The sequence below is a fragment of the Molothrus ater genome, chromosome 5 (assembly GCF_012460135.2).
Source record: "Molothrus ater isolate BHLD 08-10-18 breed brown headed cowbird chromosome 5, BPBGC_Mater_1.1, whole genome shotgun sequence".
In the NCBI taxonomy this organism is placed as follows: domain Eukaryota; kingdom Metazoa; phylum Chordata; class Aves; order Passeriformes; family Icteridae; genus Molothrus; species Molothrus ater.
This window is the reverse complement of record NC_050482.2, coordinates 8812904-8831864: the sequence shown is the minus strand read 5'-3', so window position 1 is coordinate 8831864 and position 18961 is coordinate 8812904. Positions and strand designations below refer to the sequence as shown.

At 39.3% G+C, this 18961-nt stretch overlaps 1 protein-coding gene across 1 annotated transcript in view; it reads right to left on the bottom strand.

The window, feature by feature from the left end:
• The window catches only part of SEMA3D (semaphorin 3D), a 129527-nt gene that overhangs the window by 28202 nt on the left and 82364 nt on the right, over positions 1 to 18961 (bottom strand). Inside the window, exons 9-11 of the mRNA XM_036401220.2 lie at positions 8030 to 8144; positions 7517 to 7586; positions 5314 to 5458 (exon numbers count right to left, since the gene is read on the bottom strand). Coding sequence (XP_036257113.1) covers positions 5314 to 5458; positions 7517 to 7586; positions 8030 to 8144 — 330 coding nt within the window. The remainder of the gene's footprint in view (positions 1 to 5313; positions 5459 to 7516; positions 7587 to 8029; positions 8145 to 18961) is intronic.

Here is an 18961-nt window from a genome sequence, read left to right as displayed (position 1 = left end):
TGGGAATTTTTATGGATTTCACAAGGACAACTGAAAACCATGCCAGCAAGTCACTCTTGTGAGTACTGGAAGTACCCAGTATGAAACATGAAAGAGTGAAGTATTTCTTAAACCTCTCCCATAGCAGGGAATTAAATGTCTTAGTCTGGGCTTCCCTCCTTGAGCAGGCACCCCTTGTTCTGGGAACTCCTTGCTCCTTCATGTTGAAGGTGTTTTACTTTTCATAGGTTTATTACCTCTCATCTTAGCTAAAACTAGTAACTAATAAGTTAAGTCTTCCAGGCTCTGTATAAGTTGTCTTATCACTGATTCATCAAGCAAATGGCAGATAAAATAGAGGAACTACCTTCATCCTCTCACTTCTGTGTTAAATGGGGACCTCCAACACAGCCAATGCACTGAAGATGGAACTTGGGTTCCTGAGAGGCCTAAATACCATGTGGCTTCTTTTCTGTAGACTGATCAGAGCTGCACAATCCATTCTGTATTTGTCTATAATGTCTACAAAATCCCTTAATGCTCTCTAAAGATGAGTGCCAGGAGGACTGAACACTCGTGAGGAGACTTTCACAGTAACCTTGAAGCTACTCAGTGAGCCTGGAGGAAGGCTGGGGTGAGGGGAACAGATCAGGTTTGTAGGAGAAAAACAAACAGTGCCAATTTTAAATGGAATCAAACTCACTCTTCCCTTGCAATAAAAAGCACAAACAAAGCAAACAAAAATTTTAGGTCCCCTATTATTTTTTTAATGGTTGTATCCCATTGTTTGTGCAAGATTTGTTCTTGTGTTTTTTCTTGAGAAGTTTATATTGCTTTTTCATTTAACACACCTGTGCTCTTGATAGAAAAAGCTGAGAAAATTGAGCATTAATCTGAGGCTAGCTGAGCTGAGACCAGCTGGATGAGTGAACTTGACTTTGCAGGTGGCACTTTGCAATTCTCTGCTGACCTCTAACATGAGGAAAGGTGACAAGGTTTGCAACATTGCAAAAGGCTGTTACAAGCTGGAAGGTGATTCATGTAGTGGAAAACAGGTTGGTAAGTAACAGGAGGTGTAGGAGGCTTTCTGAGGAAAATAAAACCATAAAGTGAGACATTTCACTTAATTAAGCTGCCACATTTTACAGTAGGGAGATCAAAGGAGAGAGGAATTGGAGAAGCAAAGAATGCTGTCTGCCCCATAAAAGATAGGTGCAAGGGGAAGATAAGCCTAAAAAAATAACAAGGGCAACCTGAAATGTTTCATGAACGAGCTTATTAAAGCAGCAAAACTAACCAGAAGGGAGGACAAGGGAGGCTTGTGGCAGGCAGTATTTCTGTGTGGCCAGCCAAGTCCCAATGGACACCGCATCTTGATCAGCCTGCACATGGGACTACCAGGAGAAATAAAGGAAGGGGTTTCACTGAAGAAAGGGAGAGAAAGCAACTGAGAGAAAAGAAGATGAAGAAGGATGAAGTTGAGTCAGGAGGGGTTTAGATTGGATATCAGGAAAAGGTTCTTCACCCAGAGGGTGGTTGGGCACTGGAACAGGCTCCCCAGAGAAGAGGTCATAGAACCAGCCTGACAGAGCTCTGGAAGCATTTGGACAATGTTCTCATGTACATCCTGTGACTCCTGGGGTTCTGCACAGGGCCAGGAGTTGAACTGCATGATCCAAATGGGTCTCTTCCAACTCAGTGGATTCTATGATTCTAAAACTACATGATTACAAGAAAATCTGAGGAGTTGTAAGGGAACTCATTTAATAAAAAGAAAACACAAAGAATTCAAGAGGCCAGGACCATATTCAGATCTGGAGTAGAAAGAGGTGAGACATTAAACTCTTGAAATGGACAAGAGCAATGTGTTGGGCTGCTGCTTCTTCTTGCAGCTACGTGACATAGACTGCCAGGTTTTTACTTTGCTCATTCAGATGTTTGTTTTGATCTTTTGACAAATCAGATCAGTAAGTTATCTAGACCCATCAAAACACTTGCTGTTGTCCTGGCTAGCATTTAACAGTCCTGCATTCTTCAGTAGATCAGACTGAGTGTTAATCTGCATCTTTAAATACTGACATTTCTCTAAAAATCTGACCTTAACAACATTTACTCGCTATCAGTGAAATATGTATGACTCCTGTGTACTCCATCAGAATTTCCAAATGGGCACTATGAGTTGCTGTGATACTGCAATTGCTGTAGCTCAATAAATAAATTAGAAAAGTTTTCTTCCTCCTAATTCACTGAAAATCTTGTTCAAATGCAGTCTGTGATTTCTGGGACATCAATATGAAAACTCTTCTTCAGAATACAGAACACATTTTAACGGAAATTCTCCATGGTTTCTTTATTAATGGACAATTTCCTGAGAGAAACCCAAAAAGACTGGAATAAAACTGGATTTGTTATCTGAGGACAGCTGCAGATATACAAGTCCAATTTTTTAAACAGCTAAAGCAGATAGAGCAAAAGCTCTCTTGGTTTTCAACTCATCCTTTGTGTCGGGGCTGCCTGCTTCATGGTTTTCTTTCTGTCTCTTTTTATTTTCACCTTCCAAATGGAAACAGATTTGAAGCCTTGCTCTGTTTAATCCCCATTATTTCCACTTGCACTTTTATACCACTGAGAGAAGTTAAAGAGCTGTGTGTTCTGCAGTGTCAGTGGTGTGGCATGTGCCAGAGGTCCCCTGCCACGGTGTCCAGGGGTGTTTTGATGACAGCAGAGGGCTGGCAGAGCCTGCCACAGCTCAGGGACATGAGCAGAGAGGGGCTGCTGCTGCCTGAACCCACTCAGCATTGCGAAGGCATGATATCATGGTCATGTTGGGAGTTTATCTCACACACAAATTGCCACAGGAAGCATTTTGTCAAAATTTCAAAATCAAAGTAGTCACAGTCTCTATAGTGAGCAGCTTTATTTACTTAGGAGATAAAGGCAGCAGAGCAGAAAGTTAAATTAGGGTATGCAGTCTCCTGCTTCTGTATAAATGCTGAAAGGAAGTCAATGCGTTTCTCAAAGCCAACCACCAAAAGAAATGCATTTCCTAGAATAGCCATTTTTAGACTTTGCCTGTAACTTAAAGTATAGGAAATATAGAATCAGAGCAGTGTTAGCTATACCAACTATAGGCAACACTTACAAGGGGCTTAAATTTCAAACATGTTCTAGCAACTTAAAAAAGGGTAGATTATCCCTCTGGCTTTGTTTCTGGGCATTCCTGAACCACCTCATAGCTGACAAAAAATGACAAAATTAATCTTTAAGGCAGAGTATGTCAGTGGACTTCAAGGTTCATGCTGCTTCTTTTCCTTGCCTTTTAGCACAGCACTGCTTGTCCAGATCCCACCCTAAATCCATTCATATCCAAGTTTAGCATAGCCCATCACAAGCCAAGAGCATGGCATGAATCTACTTATTTGGATAACCCACATCGAACTACTGAGCCTGAAGTATTTTGCAATCCAGCTCACTAAGGGAACAGATAAAAAGTTATGCAGCAATACATTTACCTAATCTATATAGTAAATATGATAGATATCTTTCTTCTGACAGCTTTCCTCAGTAAATCCACTTCCTTTCTCACTCCTTGGTCAGACAAACCCCTACAGGAATTCACTGACTATGAAGGTTTGGAGGACTTTTAAGATACTGTTTTCTTACAGCTGTTATCAGGTGCTTAAAGGAAGCAGTTGGAGAGCTAAGGGCTGGCTTACAGAAAATGTTTATCTTTAAACTTTCCAACTTCTACAAAACTTGCAACCATGGATATTCAAATCAGTGATAAAGATCAGCACTGACATGCTTCAGCATGGCATGTTTCCTTCCTTGAGAATCCCAGCTCAACCATGTGATGGCTAATACACTCAAAAATGCAATGAGCTTATGACCCGTCTATCTGTGCAAAGTGTTCATCCTTATGGGGCACTCTGAGTTTTTCAAGAGAGTTATTTTAATCTCTTTAGATGCCATGGGACCAGCTATTGTTCTTCTTGGCACCATTTTTGTAGCTAAAATTAAATTAATCTGATCTTCTTAACCAGCCGTGGAAGTTGCACACACACAAAAAAAAAATAAATTTAATCTTCTTTTTGGGGGCACTGTGTATTTCACATGACAGAGAGATGCGTAAGCTGGCAATGCCTAAGTTGTCCAAATAAGTTGAGATTTGGTCCATCAGGGCAGATCATGGGCAGGCCAAATTATGAGCTGTCCTGGTCTTTGGAGAGAGAGAGCTGGTCTGAGGCTCATCCTCAGCTGAAAGAAGGGAATCAGCACCTGGGGCCTGACCTGCCGAGCGCTGGGACCACCACGTGCAGCAAACAGCATCAGCTTGGAGCACGCAGTTCAGCCCAGTGGGAGGATGAAGAAGGAAACACAGAGACACAATGAAATGTGTCATGAAAAGATGAACTAAATTAACTAGATAATGTGGCTCACATCAGTGCTGAGGTCAGAGAAATAGTGCAGAAATGGCCACATGGCTTCTAGGCCACATCCAACACTGACAGCTCACGGCTGGCTGCCTAATACTTGTTCACTGAATACCTGACCAAGAGGATGAAGAGCTATTCCAGATAAAATTGTTGCTCTTTTACAATTTTATGTACAAAGAGTTGCCTAAACTTGTGATAATGTTTTTAAAGTTCAGGTGTTTTTTGAAAATGCCTTTCTTCCTCATCTGTCATGCCAGTCTGTGCTTTCTGAAATTTAATCCTGTGACAGAAGTGGGAAAAGAAAACTTTAATGAGTTTTTCAGTTTTCTTCCTTGCTTTTAACTGTTACAACTGAGAGACTGGGGTTAGAAGTATTTCCAGATACCAAATTTTTCTTTTCTTCCTGTCACTTGCTTTTTATCACATAAGATGTCCAGCAGTTAGCTCCTTATTTTACTTCAAAACACAGCACATGCACAAGCACACACAACGGAATCAATGACAGTATCTCAATGATTTTAACAGACATGAAGATATGAGAAGTACGAATAGAAATCCTGTGATAACTATATAAAGAAATGCCTTTGGCTTTTTATGAAGCATTGATGCCTTAGAGGTGATCCCAACAGACAGAAATATAGCTGTACAGTGGGAGACCACAATATGAGAGACAATCAGGAAACAGTCTGGACACAATGTTATCTCAGAGACGTGGAAAAATGTATATTTATATACTCACAGTGTAGGTAGAAGTCTGAGCTATCAACAGAAGGGGAAGAGTTGAGAGGATAATTTGAAACATCCTGAGTGGAAAATATAAATTACCAGCCTGGGGAGGGGTGTGAAGCACGATTGCTTTTGAGCAGAACCAGAGGTGTGTAATTAAGGAGAGACTCACTGTGCCAGGCCTGGGGTATGGGATGCGTCCCTCGTACTGCACCCAGCGGTGATCCGCGCTCTCCTTGTGGGCGTAGGGGCCATTGAACACGGCCCTGATCTCGGCCATGCTGTACACACACACTGCAGAGCCCTTGAACACCGAGCTGCAAGATGGAGAAGGATGAAACTGAGTCAGGACAGGTTTAGATTGGGTGTCAGGAAAAGGTTTTTCACCCAGAGGATGGTTGGGCATTGGAACAGAGAAGAGGCTCTCTGGGCTCCCCAGAGAAGAGGTCACAGCCTGACAGAGCTCTGGAAGCATTTGGACAATGTTCTCATGTACATCCTGTGACTCCTGGGGGTCCTGCACAGGGCCAGGAGTTGAACTCCATGATCCAAATGGGTCTCTTCCAGCTCAGTGGATTCTATGATTCTAAGATTCCATGATTACAGGAGAATCTGAGGGGTTGTGAGGGAACTCATTTAACGTGGGCAGGCTGCAAACAGCCCCGGTGCCTCAGCCAGGGAGCCCCTGACGGGGCTGGGATCAGTCCCACACCTGATGTGCTGCTGAGCATCAATGAGCACAGGTCTGCTAACTACAGATATTTAATGTCACTGTTGTTGATGCCTAGGGAGGCTACCTGAAGAGAGGCTAGACAGCAGTCAAAGGAATAAAGTAGGTATTTATTAAAAGGCCTTTAAAGGATACACCTCGGGCAATGCAAGAGCCCAGCTGGGGATCTACCCAAGATGGACCAGTCACAAGTTTTCACACTTTTATAAGTTTTGGTCCATTTACATATTGGGGTTAATTGTCCCATTACAGGTTCAGCTTATGAAGTCCCATCCCCACAGATTACTCTCCTCAATTCCCTGCTATTTATACTTTTTGGGCCTGAAGCTGCAACGCTGTTCTTGGGCTGGAAAATTATTCTTTTGTATAACTAAACTGTGAAGAGAACTTTCTAACACTTTATATGAAGTTCAGAGTTATACATTAAAGCAGTACAGAATCTGGAAAACATGAAAGCTTGAACTTAAGGCATCTTCGTTACAGTTTTAAGCTTTGCTCGGTTGAAACCTGGTTTGACCTTTGGGACTACTTGAGTGTCATTTTTCTAGTGGCTGACAGTCTCCAGCTATCATTTACGAGCTTTATTTTTACTAGCTATTTTAATTAGAATTTTATCCAGTGAAGGACATTCATTTACATTGTGTTCACATCTAGAAGCCCATATATTAGTGATATAAGTGAGGTCCCTGAGAATTAAATGTTGCATTGGAAAGACCAAAAAAGAACAAGATATAAAAATAAACACTTATTGAATTTTCATGCATTTTCCCTTTTTAAAATGTATTTGTCTAAAAAAATCTAAAACATTTCAGTTTTCCAAAGAACACCATGTGAAGTTGCTGAGTAGCATGTACTTTAGTTGCTTCACAAACCATTTCATTTATTGTGCAATATTTACTTCAGTTTTAGAGTATTTTCTGTGGTTCTAGAGAGCTACTGTGGTAACTGCTTCTGAATTAAGGAGTGTCTTGGAAATTCCTCATTGTACTCATACTCGTCAGCATTTGGCCAGTCATTATTTACACTAAATTCAAAGGTTCTGGAGACAAAAGAAAGAATTTTTAATTTTCTTTCTGACTTTTTATAGAGAGCACCTCACTATTGATCTGAAAGGTCATTAATTAATTAGTGCAACCCCCTGAGATAAAGTTGGGTTATCCTTTCATTAACTCTGAACTACAAAATCACTTAACTATCAGTTTAGAGAGTAATTTTGATACTAAGAAATAGCAGATGTCAAAGTGTTGCTTAGAGAAATGAGGCTTCACAGCAATAATTTGCCTAAGATTGTAACTATTGGTTCCTCAATAAATATGAGGATATGAGGATAAATATTTACAAATTCACTGGATGAAACTCAAATAATCTAGTTTGCTTTTGATTGTTACATTTACATCAATTTTTACAATCACTCTCAAAAGTTAGGCACACAAAGGTTTAAGGACATAATTTATTATTTCCAGTTCTGAAAAATATTGGCCCAGTGACTACAGCCCTGACATTGGACACCTAATTCCAGTAGTTCCTAACTGCTCTCAGGAATCAGGATCTAGTCTAGAAGACCTGAGAATATACAAAAGTATAAAAGTTCTGAGTAAGATCTTCATAATTTGTTTCCAGAGGTAAACATGATCCCAACACACACCTTGTTGTAGTGAAGACTCCATACACAAGAGGGTTCCTCTCATCTCTTGTAGAAAGTAAGAATATATCTTCTGCAATGAGAAAAATATATTTGGAGATTTTAATTTTTTTAGTTAAACATTCATTGACTATTTCTACATTAACCACCTGTAACTAGGAAATTCGTAAAAATATAACCAGCTTTTATTTTTGTTGGAATTTTAGTTTCTGCTATGTGAATTTGTAGCAATATTCTGAAATGTTTTCACTTGCAGATAGTGTGGGTTTTATACCAAATCAGATTTTTATTTTCCAGTTTTTGAAGGGAAAGGGAAAAACACTGTAATTCTGATCAGATCAATATTAGTTATAATCAGGGACTTCTGATCAAAGTCAGAGGTATTACTAGCCCTGTTTGGAAGAAGATTCAAATCAAAACAAGACACAGTACTTCTATAAACCAGAGAGGGAAAAAATACAACAAAAGCAGGTATTACTAATGTCAAAATAAACCAGTAAACATAAATCAACTTACGCAGCTCATCGAAATGTGTGTCTGTCCCTTCAGGACCAGGTATGGAACACACAAGCCTGGCTTTCAGAAAAGTTGTCCACTTGTTTATTAGGCTTCTTTGGCCTCCCATATCATTCTAACAAAAATAAAATTAAATTCTTGAATATTACAAAAGTAAGGGCTTTAACACATGACAGCACAGTATGGACTGGCATCTTCTGTCTGATTCCAAGGTTGGCTCTAACCACAACAACATAAAAATATATTTTTTTTCATTTTCTTTTTCCTAAAAGAGTGTGGGAGGGCCTTTTTCTAAGTAGTTTCTGTAGTTACTTAACAGCTCAGAGAGGGCAATTTAAATTTTCAAATTATATCCAAAACTGATTGCGAAGTTCCTTCACCAGCTTTTTAACTGGAATATCCATATCACATGATTTCTGGCTCACTGTGAGGCTATTTTTTGTAATTACTTGTTCTTCAAAATTCTTTACAAACCAAATAACAGAACAGAATATTTTGGATAGATTTTGCAAAAAAAAAAAGGTAAACTATATTCATCAGGACCTTTCAATGCAAATACTGCACTGTTTTTTTTGTGTACACAGCACAGAGAAAAATGCATTCCAGCTAAAACCAAAGTCATAGTATTCTAATAATCATTGTTACAGAAATATCAGTCTGTCCTCCTGCAACAGGGATTTTTTTTCATTTATTTTACTATGGGTTTCCAAAACATAAGCATGCTTGCCCAAATTTCCTTTAGCCACTGGAGAAAGAAAAAATCTATAAAGGGTCACATGAAATTTGAATTATCTTTCTGAAGGCTAAGTGACCTTCTACTGACTTGGATCAGCAGAGATTTATGGATAGTAGATTTTAGAAGACTTAAATTTTAAGAAGCTAAACTAGGAATTTGCTCATGTACTTCTTCCATGGACTACATGAAGGACCCTGCTGGTTCCAAACAGCAGAACTATTTAGCTTCTGCAAAGCTATTTGGTCCCCAGAACTCTTTATCCTAAAAATGGTAAGGGCAATGATATACCAGCAGGAAGCAAGAATTGAAACACTTAAAAGGAATGTTATCACCAGCAATAGCCTCCCAGCTGTAGGTTCTGAATAACCCCAGGAAGGTACCTCCTCCCTCAGTTATAAACTCTGAAGCTTAGGGGATCTGTGCTATAAGTTTAAGGACCACGAATTTAGCCATAAATATTTGGCCCCTTCAGATTCATTAGGAGAAATCACTTTTTTGTTAATTCACTTTGCAATCTGAAGGCATAGAACCAGCCAGAGTAGGAAACACTGAGGGGTGGGAATTACATGTCATCACCATAGATTGTATTTGGCCCTTCAGGGCTGTATCATACTTACTACAGGCATTCAGAAAGATGGTTTTGAGTGCTGAAATCACTTCACAAGGAGTAACACTTCTCTGGTAATGCACTCTAACTGCTTTTCCTTTTCATGTACCTGCTACTTTCAAACAGATTAGCTCAGTTGGAAATGATTCCTGTTAATATATGGCCTTTGGAACTCCTGCTCTTACAAGAATTGCTGCCTCCTCTCTTGATTTCCTGAGGTTCTGCCAAGCCTGAAGCTTTGCATCTACCCAACAGATTTATTACAAAGGTGTCAAAATTAGCAGCCTGAAGCAAATAGCAAAAAAACCCTCTGCATGTGTGTGTTCTGTTCAAAGGCAGAGCAAACAGACTTTGTGGTGCAGCTGAAACCAAACAACTACAAAGATGCAACAAAGAATGTTAAAACGCAAGGAGTGTTAAGATTTTCCTTCCTCTGGCAATTCAGATTAGCTAAGCAAATTTCACATTGCAGGGCTACCACTTTGATTTCTGGTGGATGCAGTGTAGCATCACAGGAGATGAGATGCCTCTAACTACCTGACTAAAATCTGAGAACAGGAAGAAAGTGTGGAGCAAGTGATGGGGCTGGAATAGAAGAAGGACCCTTGTCTAGTTCCTACTCCTGTCACTGCAGCATTCAGCTTCTGCAAGAGATGGGAAGATATGTACTTGTGTTTTACCAACCTTAACTTGTGATCCACCACAGCGTTTTCACAAATGCTTATTTTAAATGTATCAGTAGTTCCACTGAGTTGCTAGAGAGCAGTGTGAACCAAACATTGTGCTCAAAGGAAGCAATCTTAGCCAGTGTTATGTGCATTAAAGTATAAAATATATGGATTTAAGATGTATCTATATTTGCTTGCTCTCAAGCCAGGACATGATGTTAACCATGTTATTTGAATTTAAGAGGCATTAGAACAGACATTCACTTGGTGTGCTTTACATATCCAAAAGCTGCCAAAGTAACACTGTACACTTTATAATGGAGCAAAGGGGATTCAGTGACCAGTCAGCATTCCAAGAGCTACCAAGTCCTTCTGAAGCCAGAGAATGACAAATTTATGGTGCAGAGAGCCTGAAAAGACCTTTCACTGATTTAGACAGTTGCACATATAATATGCTGACATATCCTTCAACATGATTCTTCCTACTGCCACGGCTGAGTGAAATAAAAAGCACATTTTACTATGAAGATATTTTTGCTTGTGGTTTTGGGGGATTTTTTGGATCAGTAGACATATAGTACTCCTCAATTCTATATGTCATCTCTGTTTAATACAGTGTCTTTCCTTTCCTACAACATGCCCAGGATTCATTGAGATTGACTGAGAAAGTGCAGGAACTGACAAATGCTATGATGATTTTATCAACATACAGAATTAGTTCAGCTCAGACTAAGGAGGTTCAGAAACTATAAATAGTCTAGGTATGTCTTTGCTCCTTGAGTTGTAGAGAGTTTAAAGTAAAGTAGAATTTATCTTACTAAGCTCTGTAAATGTCTATTTTTTTTAAGAAAGGGCACCCCCTCCTTCCTCATACTATTTACTGGTGCATATTAGGTCAGTCATTGACCCATCTTGAGGCTTCAGGTGCTGGAGAACATGCAGTTGTTCTCCTTTGCTTCACACCATATTGATGTGTACTCACTCACTTTGCATCGTATCTGCCCACTCTGGTGGAGATTCCTTGCACCCTCATCATTCCTGATTATTGGCCTCTGAGAGGCTGCACAAAGGAAATGCTGGCCCAAGTTATTTTTGGGACTGGGCTGCTACAGAAAGAAGACAGCCTCTTTTGCCAAAGAGATTATTTAGTAGTAGCAGTCTGGAATGAATCACTGGTGTGCTCAAATGCTGTGAGCTGGCTGGAGGGCAGGACATAAACACAGCAGGATGTACAGGCTGGGTAGTCAGTGGATTAGAAGAAATGCATGGAAGAGGGAAAATCACCAAAGCAAAGTCCAGTTAGTGCACAGGTGGGCAGAAGTGAGGATTAAACACCAAGTCATAGACTCCTAAGAAGCCTATTCAGCTGATTTATACCAAGCAAAGGTTTGCCTCAAGCCTGTTTAAGTAATTAACTGGATGTACTGAAATGATTTTTGACAAGAAATATGGTCTGAATACAAAGAACTCTAAATATTTCAGGGAGATTGGACAAGGAGACAAGATAAATTTAAGTGCTGAGAGAAGGGGAAGGCAGCATGAACAAGCCTTTCATTCCAAAAATATGGCTAATCTTTTAACAGCCAACCAGCCTTGAGTATCTGAAATCTTATCTCCCAAAATATCACTTCCAAGCACACCGGATTAGCTGTGTTTACTATAAACTTTGTTACTGGACAGATGAAGGCACTTAGGGACTGCATATTTCATTTTGAATATAAATAAAGCTTTAATTAGCACTTACTGCTTTGTAATCTCACAAGCTGTAACAAATACCAACACTTCTGCCTGAAATACCTTCTTTTTAACAGAAAGAAGTGCCTGTAAAATCTTGGTTACTTGTGCTTGCCTGAGTTAGAAATGTAGATAGTGGCCAACTAGAAGGGGGGCTGTTCAACCTGTCACCTGTTGAGGAAATACTACCCCAAAATATCACAAAAAAAATAAAGCACAAATTACTTGGATAAATGGGGAAGTAATCCAATAGGACTTTAATAAGTCAGGCAGACTCTTATTTACAGAAATCCTAAAATTTCAACCCTTTTCATTGAACTGGTTGCAGAAAACAATTTGTTGGAGTGAGAAATCAGGCTTCTACCAAATTACATTGAGAATTCAAACATCAGATGTCCCATTTCCATGAGCATAGGCAATTGTATGGCTTTCTGACGTTGAGGAAGACTGCTGTTTAAATGGCAGAGTGTAAATTTTGTGAAGTAATTTAAGGTCATGTCATGCACCTCTCTTGGGAGTCTTTCATGGAAATTTCAGTTTTCTGATCCGCAATTTATGTGCAATTAAGCAAAACAACTTAATTGCAGATTAAGTTTTTTCAAACCATCTAGCTAAAGATAAGTTCACATGAGAATAAAAGCCATCAGAAAAGATACTGCTCTATGATCAAGTGATTGAAAAATCAACTTATATTAAAGACTTTCTGTCATATCTATTTCCTATTCTGTTGTATCTTATACTATATAAATATAGCTTCATTAAAATGAACAAATGTTAGTCTTGGAATCCAGTAGGCAGGAAAACAGATGGCAACAAAACTAAAGAACATCTGCATCTTTGGGGATTTAAATCTCTTATTTGCTTGTAAGTAACAGTGACAAATTGAACATTAGAACAAAAAGTGCAGTTATCTGAAAAATCAGTCTACATCAAAGATGTCAAACACTGTGATTCATAAAACTTTAAAGACAGTAATTATCCTGAACAGCCTCTAAAAGGAAGAAAAAAAAAAAAGGAAGAAAAAAGAAAAAAGACAATGAGTGGAATTTCTAGAAGCAGGTTATTAATTACAGCCAGTGGCAAGATGTGCAAAAGGACTACCCAAAGAGAATTCCTGGCCTGAATAAAAGGAAATGTTGGGAACAGAGAGGAAAAGTGCTGAAACTGCAAAACGCCCTGGAGCCTTTCTCTTATTGAAGCCTAGCTATGTGACAAAGCTACCAGAAACAAATGGCATCCCCTGAAGCAAAGCCTTATACTATGGAGGAAAAAACCTCCAACCTTGCAGCTGACTTTATAAATGGGGAAATGGCCAACAGTCTCCTTTCAACTTCTGTCTTCAGGTCCACAGTTCTTTCTTTAATTATTTTGTTTTACTTTACATATTCTGTCCCCACTCAACTCTCTTAGGTACCAACCTAACACAGGAAAGTTAAATTGCTCCTTCAGGAATTCAGGTGCAAAATTTCTTGTCAAAACCATATGAATGTAGATGAAGATTCCTCTCGTGATTTCATCAGGCTGCAGGTGAAAACATCAAGCTACACATGGAGTGTGACTTGAGAAAGAATAAAAGCACACTTGAATTATAATAATTATATTATATAAGTTATTATAATTATAATAATTATATAATAATTATTATAAGTTATAATAATTTATAATAGTACTTGAATTATAAGCAAGAGAAAGAAGGCACATGAGACTTCAGAACTTTGACTGCTCTCCATGGATACATCAAGTAAACTTGGGGAAGTTACTTCTCCTCTGTGTCTGCAGTTCCCATCTGACAATGAGGTGGGGACTCTTTAGTTCCTGCTCCTTAACCAGGCTTGTTTTTATTTCATTGAGAAAGTACACTGAGCATGCATAACTGTTTGGTTCACCATGGAAAATGCTGATTTTTATTTTGGAAAATATTTAAACATCACACCCAGAAGTTTCCACCAAATTATCTTTGGATGGGATCCAGACTGGAAAACCTAACTACACAGCAAAAAAAAAAAAAATTCTGGACTGTTACTAAACATATCATGAAAAAATCCCCAAAATCCAGAAACTAACAGGCTCAGGTAAAGACAAGGATGGCTTGGGACAAATAAAAGAATAAAAACAGGAATGCATGATAATTAGTTTCCTCACTTGGACATATACAAGTGCCTGAAGTCACTTGCATTTGATACTGTGACCACAGCATTGATAACCACAGGCTGAGCGCTGGGAAGGGCATGAGACCAAAGAACAAAGGTAGGTCATCATCTTAAAGAGTCCTTTAGACCCTGGAATCCTGAAACATCTGCATTTACAACACTGTACTCAATCAACAATAGCAAAGCTGCAAACCACGGTACATTTTTATAGTAAATGTACTGACAGGGAAAAAAAGACAGGAGAAGATAATTCAATCATGTGAGGAAAATTTAAAAATCAGAAAGTCATTATTTGCAATTTTACAGATATTTGAACATCTGAGCCAAAGCACTCACAAGACAGTGTCTTTGGATTAACCATAGGGACTTCAATTAACTCTAGAGGCTTCCACTTCTGAGCCAAGGTGTACTGGCAGTGTCTTATGCAATGTCTCTCTGGCTACTAGGATGGCTTCCAAAGTTTGCTTTGGAGGTTGTGCAGCTGCATTTCCATAGTCCACTTTTTAAAGCTCTATCTTGACACTGCAACTTCTTTCTCACTTTCCTTGAGGCTCAGTAAAATTCAGTCACACCTCTTTACATATAAGCATATCTAACATATTTTTGCCTCATCTGTAAATCATGATTTCCCCTTTCAAAACACCAATTATTGAAACACACCCATGAGGGACAGAAATTTATGGAACTTCCTATACTTATATAACCCTTGCCAATAAGGAAAGTTGGACCAAAAGACCTGACAAAGCCTGATGTTATATCTCTTAATCCATCACAGTTAGAAGCAGATACTCTATGGAACTGGACAATCTCCAACACATCAGCCCGTAAAAATGAAATCATCATGATGAGCATCTGCTTTTCTACATAATTTGAAAACTTTCAAATGGCACATAATGTGCAAATAGCAAATTTGGAAGTCCAAGAGGAGTTGGTTGCCAAAGGACTCACGGCTGCAAGGACACTCAGTAGGCAAATAAGGGCCAAGGTTGCTCAAGGGACGATTTTTTCAGAGAGCTCTTAATCATTATTATTGAGAATCAAGAAAAAAAAATGTTTCCCAGGGCTGGAGTCGTGGCTAGGCAATATTAAGGTGACAAAGGAGGTATATAAACATGTAACACACAGGAAGTTAAATCTCGTCTGGAATGAGTTGCCTCCAGAACTGGAAGCAGGATGGCTGCACGAGCATGGCTGCGAGCCCAGATTAATTAGCCCTGCTGAGAACATGTGAACATGGCTATTTGCCTTCCAGGACCTGGCTAGTGCAGCTGAATGGGAAAGCAGGACACTGCCAGGACAGCTCCAAGGGCTTTGGGGAGAGATCAATTATCTACACACCACAGAAATACCAATAATGATCATGGGCCAGTTATCCCTGGTCACAGTAAAGGCATGGCTACACTATATCCAGGACAAGAAAAACTTAACTTCCACACACCAGCAGCCCTGTGGCAAAGCCTGTGGAGACTCTGGACTTGGAGCCACAGAGGAATAGCTCCCTCCTGCCATTCTGGGAATACAAATTGCTCTAAACACCAGACGGGAGGCAAGGTCACAGCCTTGAACTCTGCTGATGTTCATGGCTTTGGAAATAAATTACATTACCCAAAGGTGGAATGCAGGGTGTGTCCAGGGCCCTCGACTCAAGAGCTCTTAAAATGATTACATTCCAGTGTGCTTAGAAAGTACAGTTTAACCAAGAGGGCTGTGCCTAATTGCAGTATTCTTTTCCCCAGGTACAGCTTGGTATATATAGGGGTGGAACAGTATTAAAAAAAAGAAAAAAGGGGAAAAAAAAAGGAAAAAAAAAAGACAAAGAGCTCACTTGTTCCCACTAGAACAAAGGCTGCTTCTGGATACCAAACACTCTGGGAAATATGGGGAAAACATCAGGGGCTGAAGTCTGATTTCTTGGCAGTTGGGGTCTCAGAAACCAGCCTCTATGACTGCAAGCTTTAACTTTTGCAATACATCACCAAAACCATTAAAGAGAAGCTTGTAACACAGCAAATGCAAACCGCTGTAATAATAAACAGGATTTTCATACTGCAGCAGAGAGACTACTGCTTTTGGCTAATTTCCACTTCATTCCAAGAGGATGAGGTTGTAACTATGAAAAGATGTGTTTCTATATAGATAACAAACAAACAAAGCTCCAACAACTTTCCTCCCTCTTCAAAACTTTTTCTGTGACTCCTCTATGTCAGATTTTTATTTCTCCCTTTATTTGAGTGGGGAAAATAGGAGGGAAAACTGTTCTTTTCTAGGGCTATACTTGTACATATACAAGGTTGTCAATAAATAGAATTAGAATTCTGCCATGATTTAGTGGCAAATATGTACAAAAATGAGGCTGACTTGCTCCTGGACTGCATAGAGCACAGTGTACGGATGCTGAAATTGTATTTTTTTCAAAATCTTCCTCAATGTGTAATGACTGTGTCCTGTCTTTATCTGATACAAAGAGGTTCAGCACTGTGGCCTGGAAGACAGTGTAGCTCTAAAAGCTTATGCCTGTGTTTCTAGAAATAGGAATAAGTGGATCCATGCTCTTAAGAAGTTAAGGTTTGTGTGATCAATTAATATACATATGTCTAACTGCATGCATTTTTAAAAAGAAATAAATTTTGCTGGCTAAAATAGTAATTTTTCTTTTTTGTTATGGCCTTACATGAAAAGAAAACCAATAACCCCAAACACTGCAATTTATATAAGTATGAATACACAAGAAATCGTATCAGGTACTGCAGATAGGGCAATGATACTTTTACTGCCTTGCTCAAACCAAAAACAGGAAATGCCATTTGCCATGATAAATGCCACAACTGGTTCTGAAAGTGGCTGTTGAAAGCAGTTCCTCCCCAGTGCCAGTGACACCGGAGAGATGACGCAGAGCCGAGGGAGGCTGTGCAGAGCTGCAGCGGCTGCGCTCCTGCAGCACGGGCTGCAGGGCACTGGGTGCAGATGCTCTGCTGAACAGGACAAGGGACAGCTGCTGGACTCTGGGCAAAGAGCTGCCAGCAAGAGCACTGCAGTCTTCTGGGTCTGAAAGGAGCTGGGAAAGGGGAATGCTTTCCAGGGAGTTTCCCTAAGGGAGGGGATCGCTGAGAGACCATATTGTTGAACCCTTGGAAATTAGCCAAAGAATAGGCTGCATTGACTAAGCTCCTTACTAAAAACAAAGCCTGTTCTAACTTCAGCATGTGTTTCTGGCTTTAATGGACAGGAGCCTTAAGGCATGGCAAGGTAGAGAGCAATCAAGTTCTAGTAGAAAAAAAACTGTGTTTACACCAAGCAAAATACTTCAGAAGTTGCTGAGCTCCTCCCAAATACTGTTATTCTCTGCTTAAGAGGGAAAGAAGGCAAAGGCTTAACTTTGTGCAAGACAGATCACATTAATGAGACAGTGCAATTAGAAACTGTTGTTATCAATTGTTGCAAAGGCATTGTTCCCATGTCAGAGACAATTAAGCACAGCAGATGTTTCATACCACAACAGAGACCCAAAATATCTCAGTCCATGAACAGACAAATCTATTTGCATATTTAATTTATATCAAATACCCACAATAATTCTATTTTATTATAATAATTAGAAATATATTTTTTTAATTTGATGGTAATTAAGACAAATATAAAAAAGCAGGAGTCTGGATTATCAAAAGAATTCTGCAACCAGTGCTCAGTAAATAAAGAAGACAGTGTAGAACTATTAATAATAATCACCTTGCTTATCAGTTTTCATTGTTTTGGTTTGACTACTAAAAATAAAATTCATGACATTTCTCCTGTTAACATGATTACTCTACAAATTCATTCTCATTTGAGGTATGATTATACACAGTCATTAGGATTTCCTTACAATACATTTGCTTTTATAATGATAGCTTATCTCCCTTTTTCTCTAGGTAAAGGATGCTGGTTTTCTCTAGCCAATATATCTTAGTTTACTACACTCTCTCATTTGCCTTGGCTTGAAAATGTTGTCTATCAATTTCTCCTAATGCATTAAGTGCTCTCTCATAATCAGCAAATGCCATGTCTAGCAGCAAATCATAAATGTTTGCATTTCCATTCTGTCATTAATCACACTGCTGTGAAATACCCAGCTAAAGATTATCCATTCTTTTGTCTGGCTAAAAACCTACTAGAGAACTGATTTATGAATGAATGTGTTGTTATCTTAACACTTTAGGTCAAGGACAGAAGTGTGAAATGGCTGTGGCCACTGAAATCTCAGTTGGAGCTGGGAGTTTGCTGGACTGCAGAGCACCTGTAGATCTACACATCCATACACTTCTCCACTCTTTGTTTTCCAGTGTGTGTCCATAGCTGAATGAGTGCTCTTCTCCCACATGTGTCTTATTGCAAATCACAAACACTTTTGTTCATGTACTAATTTTCAAATTTCTCAAGAAACTGCCAGCAGAGTCACACTGCTCAGAAATTGCAAGTCAGTTAGAACTTCTGAACAAAATCATAGAAATGTACCTACTTGTGTGACTTCTGTGGTGTTGCTGATATCTAACTTATGACAATATAAACATTTGCTCAAAGCTTATGTTTACTATGTTACTAATATGAAGGCAGGTTTCAAGTTCCATTTCCTTGATTTTTACCAGTGATTCCTGAGGACCCAAAGACAGGATGGGAGTGCTTCCACCAACTGCTTCTCTTACTACAGAAGAGAGGGACAGAATGTCCTAGGGGACAAGGGACTGGATAGAGTGTGCATTTGACACAGAAGTCTACAAACCCTTCTGCCACTGTGGATAGAGACCTCAGTGAAACCATCAGGCTGCTAAACAGCAAACTACACTGACTGCTGTCTTCATGTGCAGGAATGATGTTTTTCTTCTTGTCTTTGGAGGAGGCTTCTGCCCTTGACAGAGATGCTTCTCCAAGAAGACTGAAGCTCATCAAAGCCTAAGTCTGTATATACCATTGAGGCACAAACCTTTCATAAAGGGCAAACCCAAGCAGAATGAAGGAGAAAGTGATGGAGTAATCATTCAAAGGAGGTCAGGCATCAGCCAA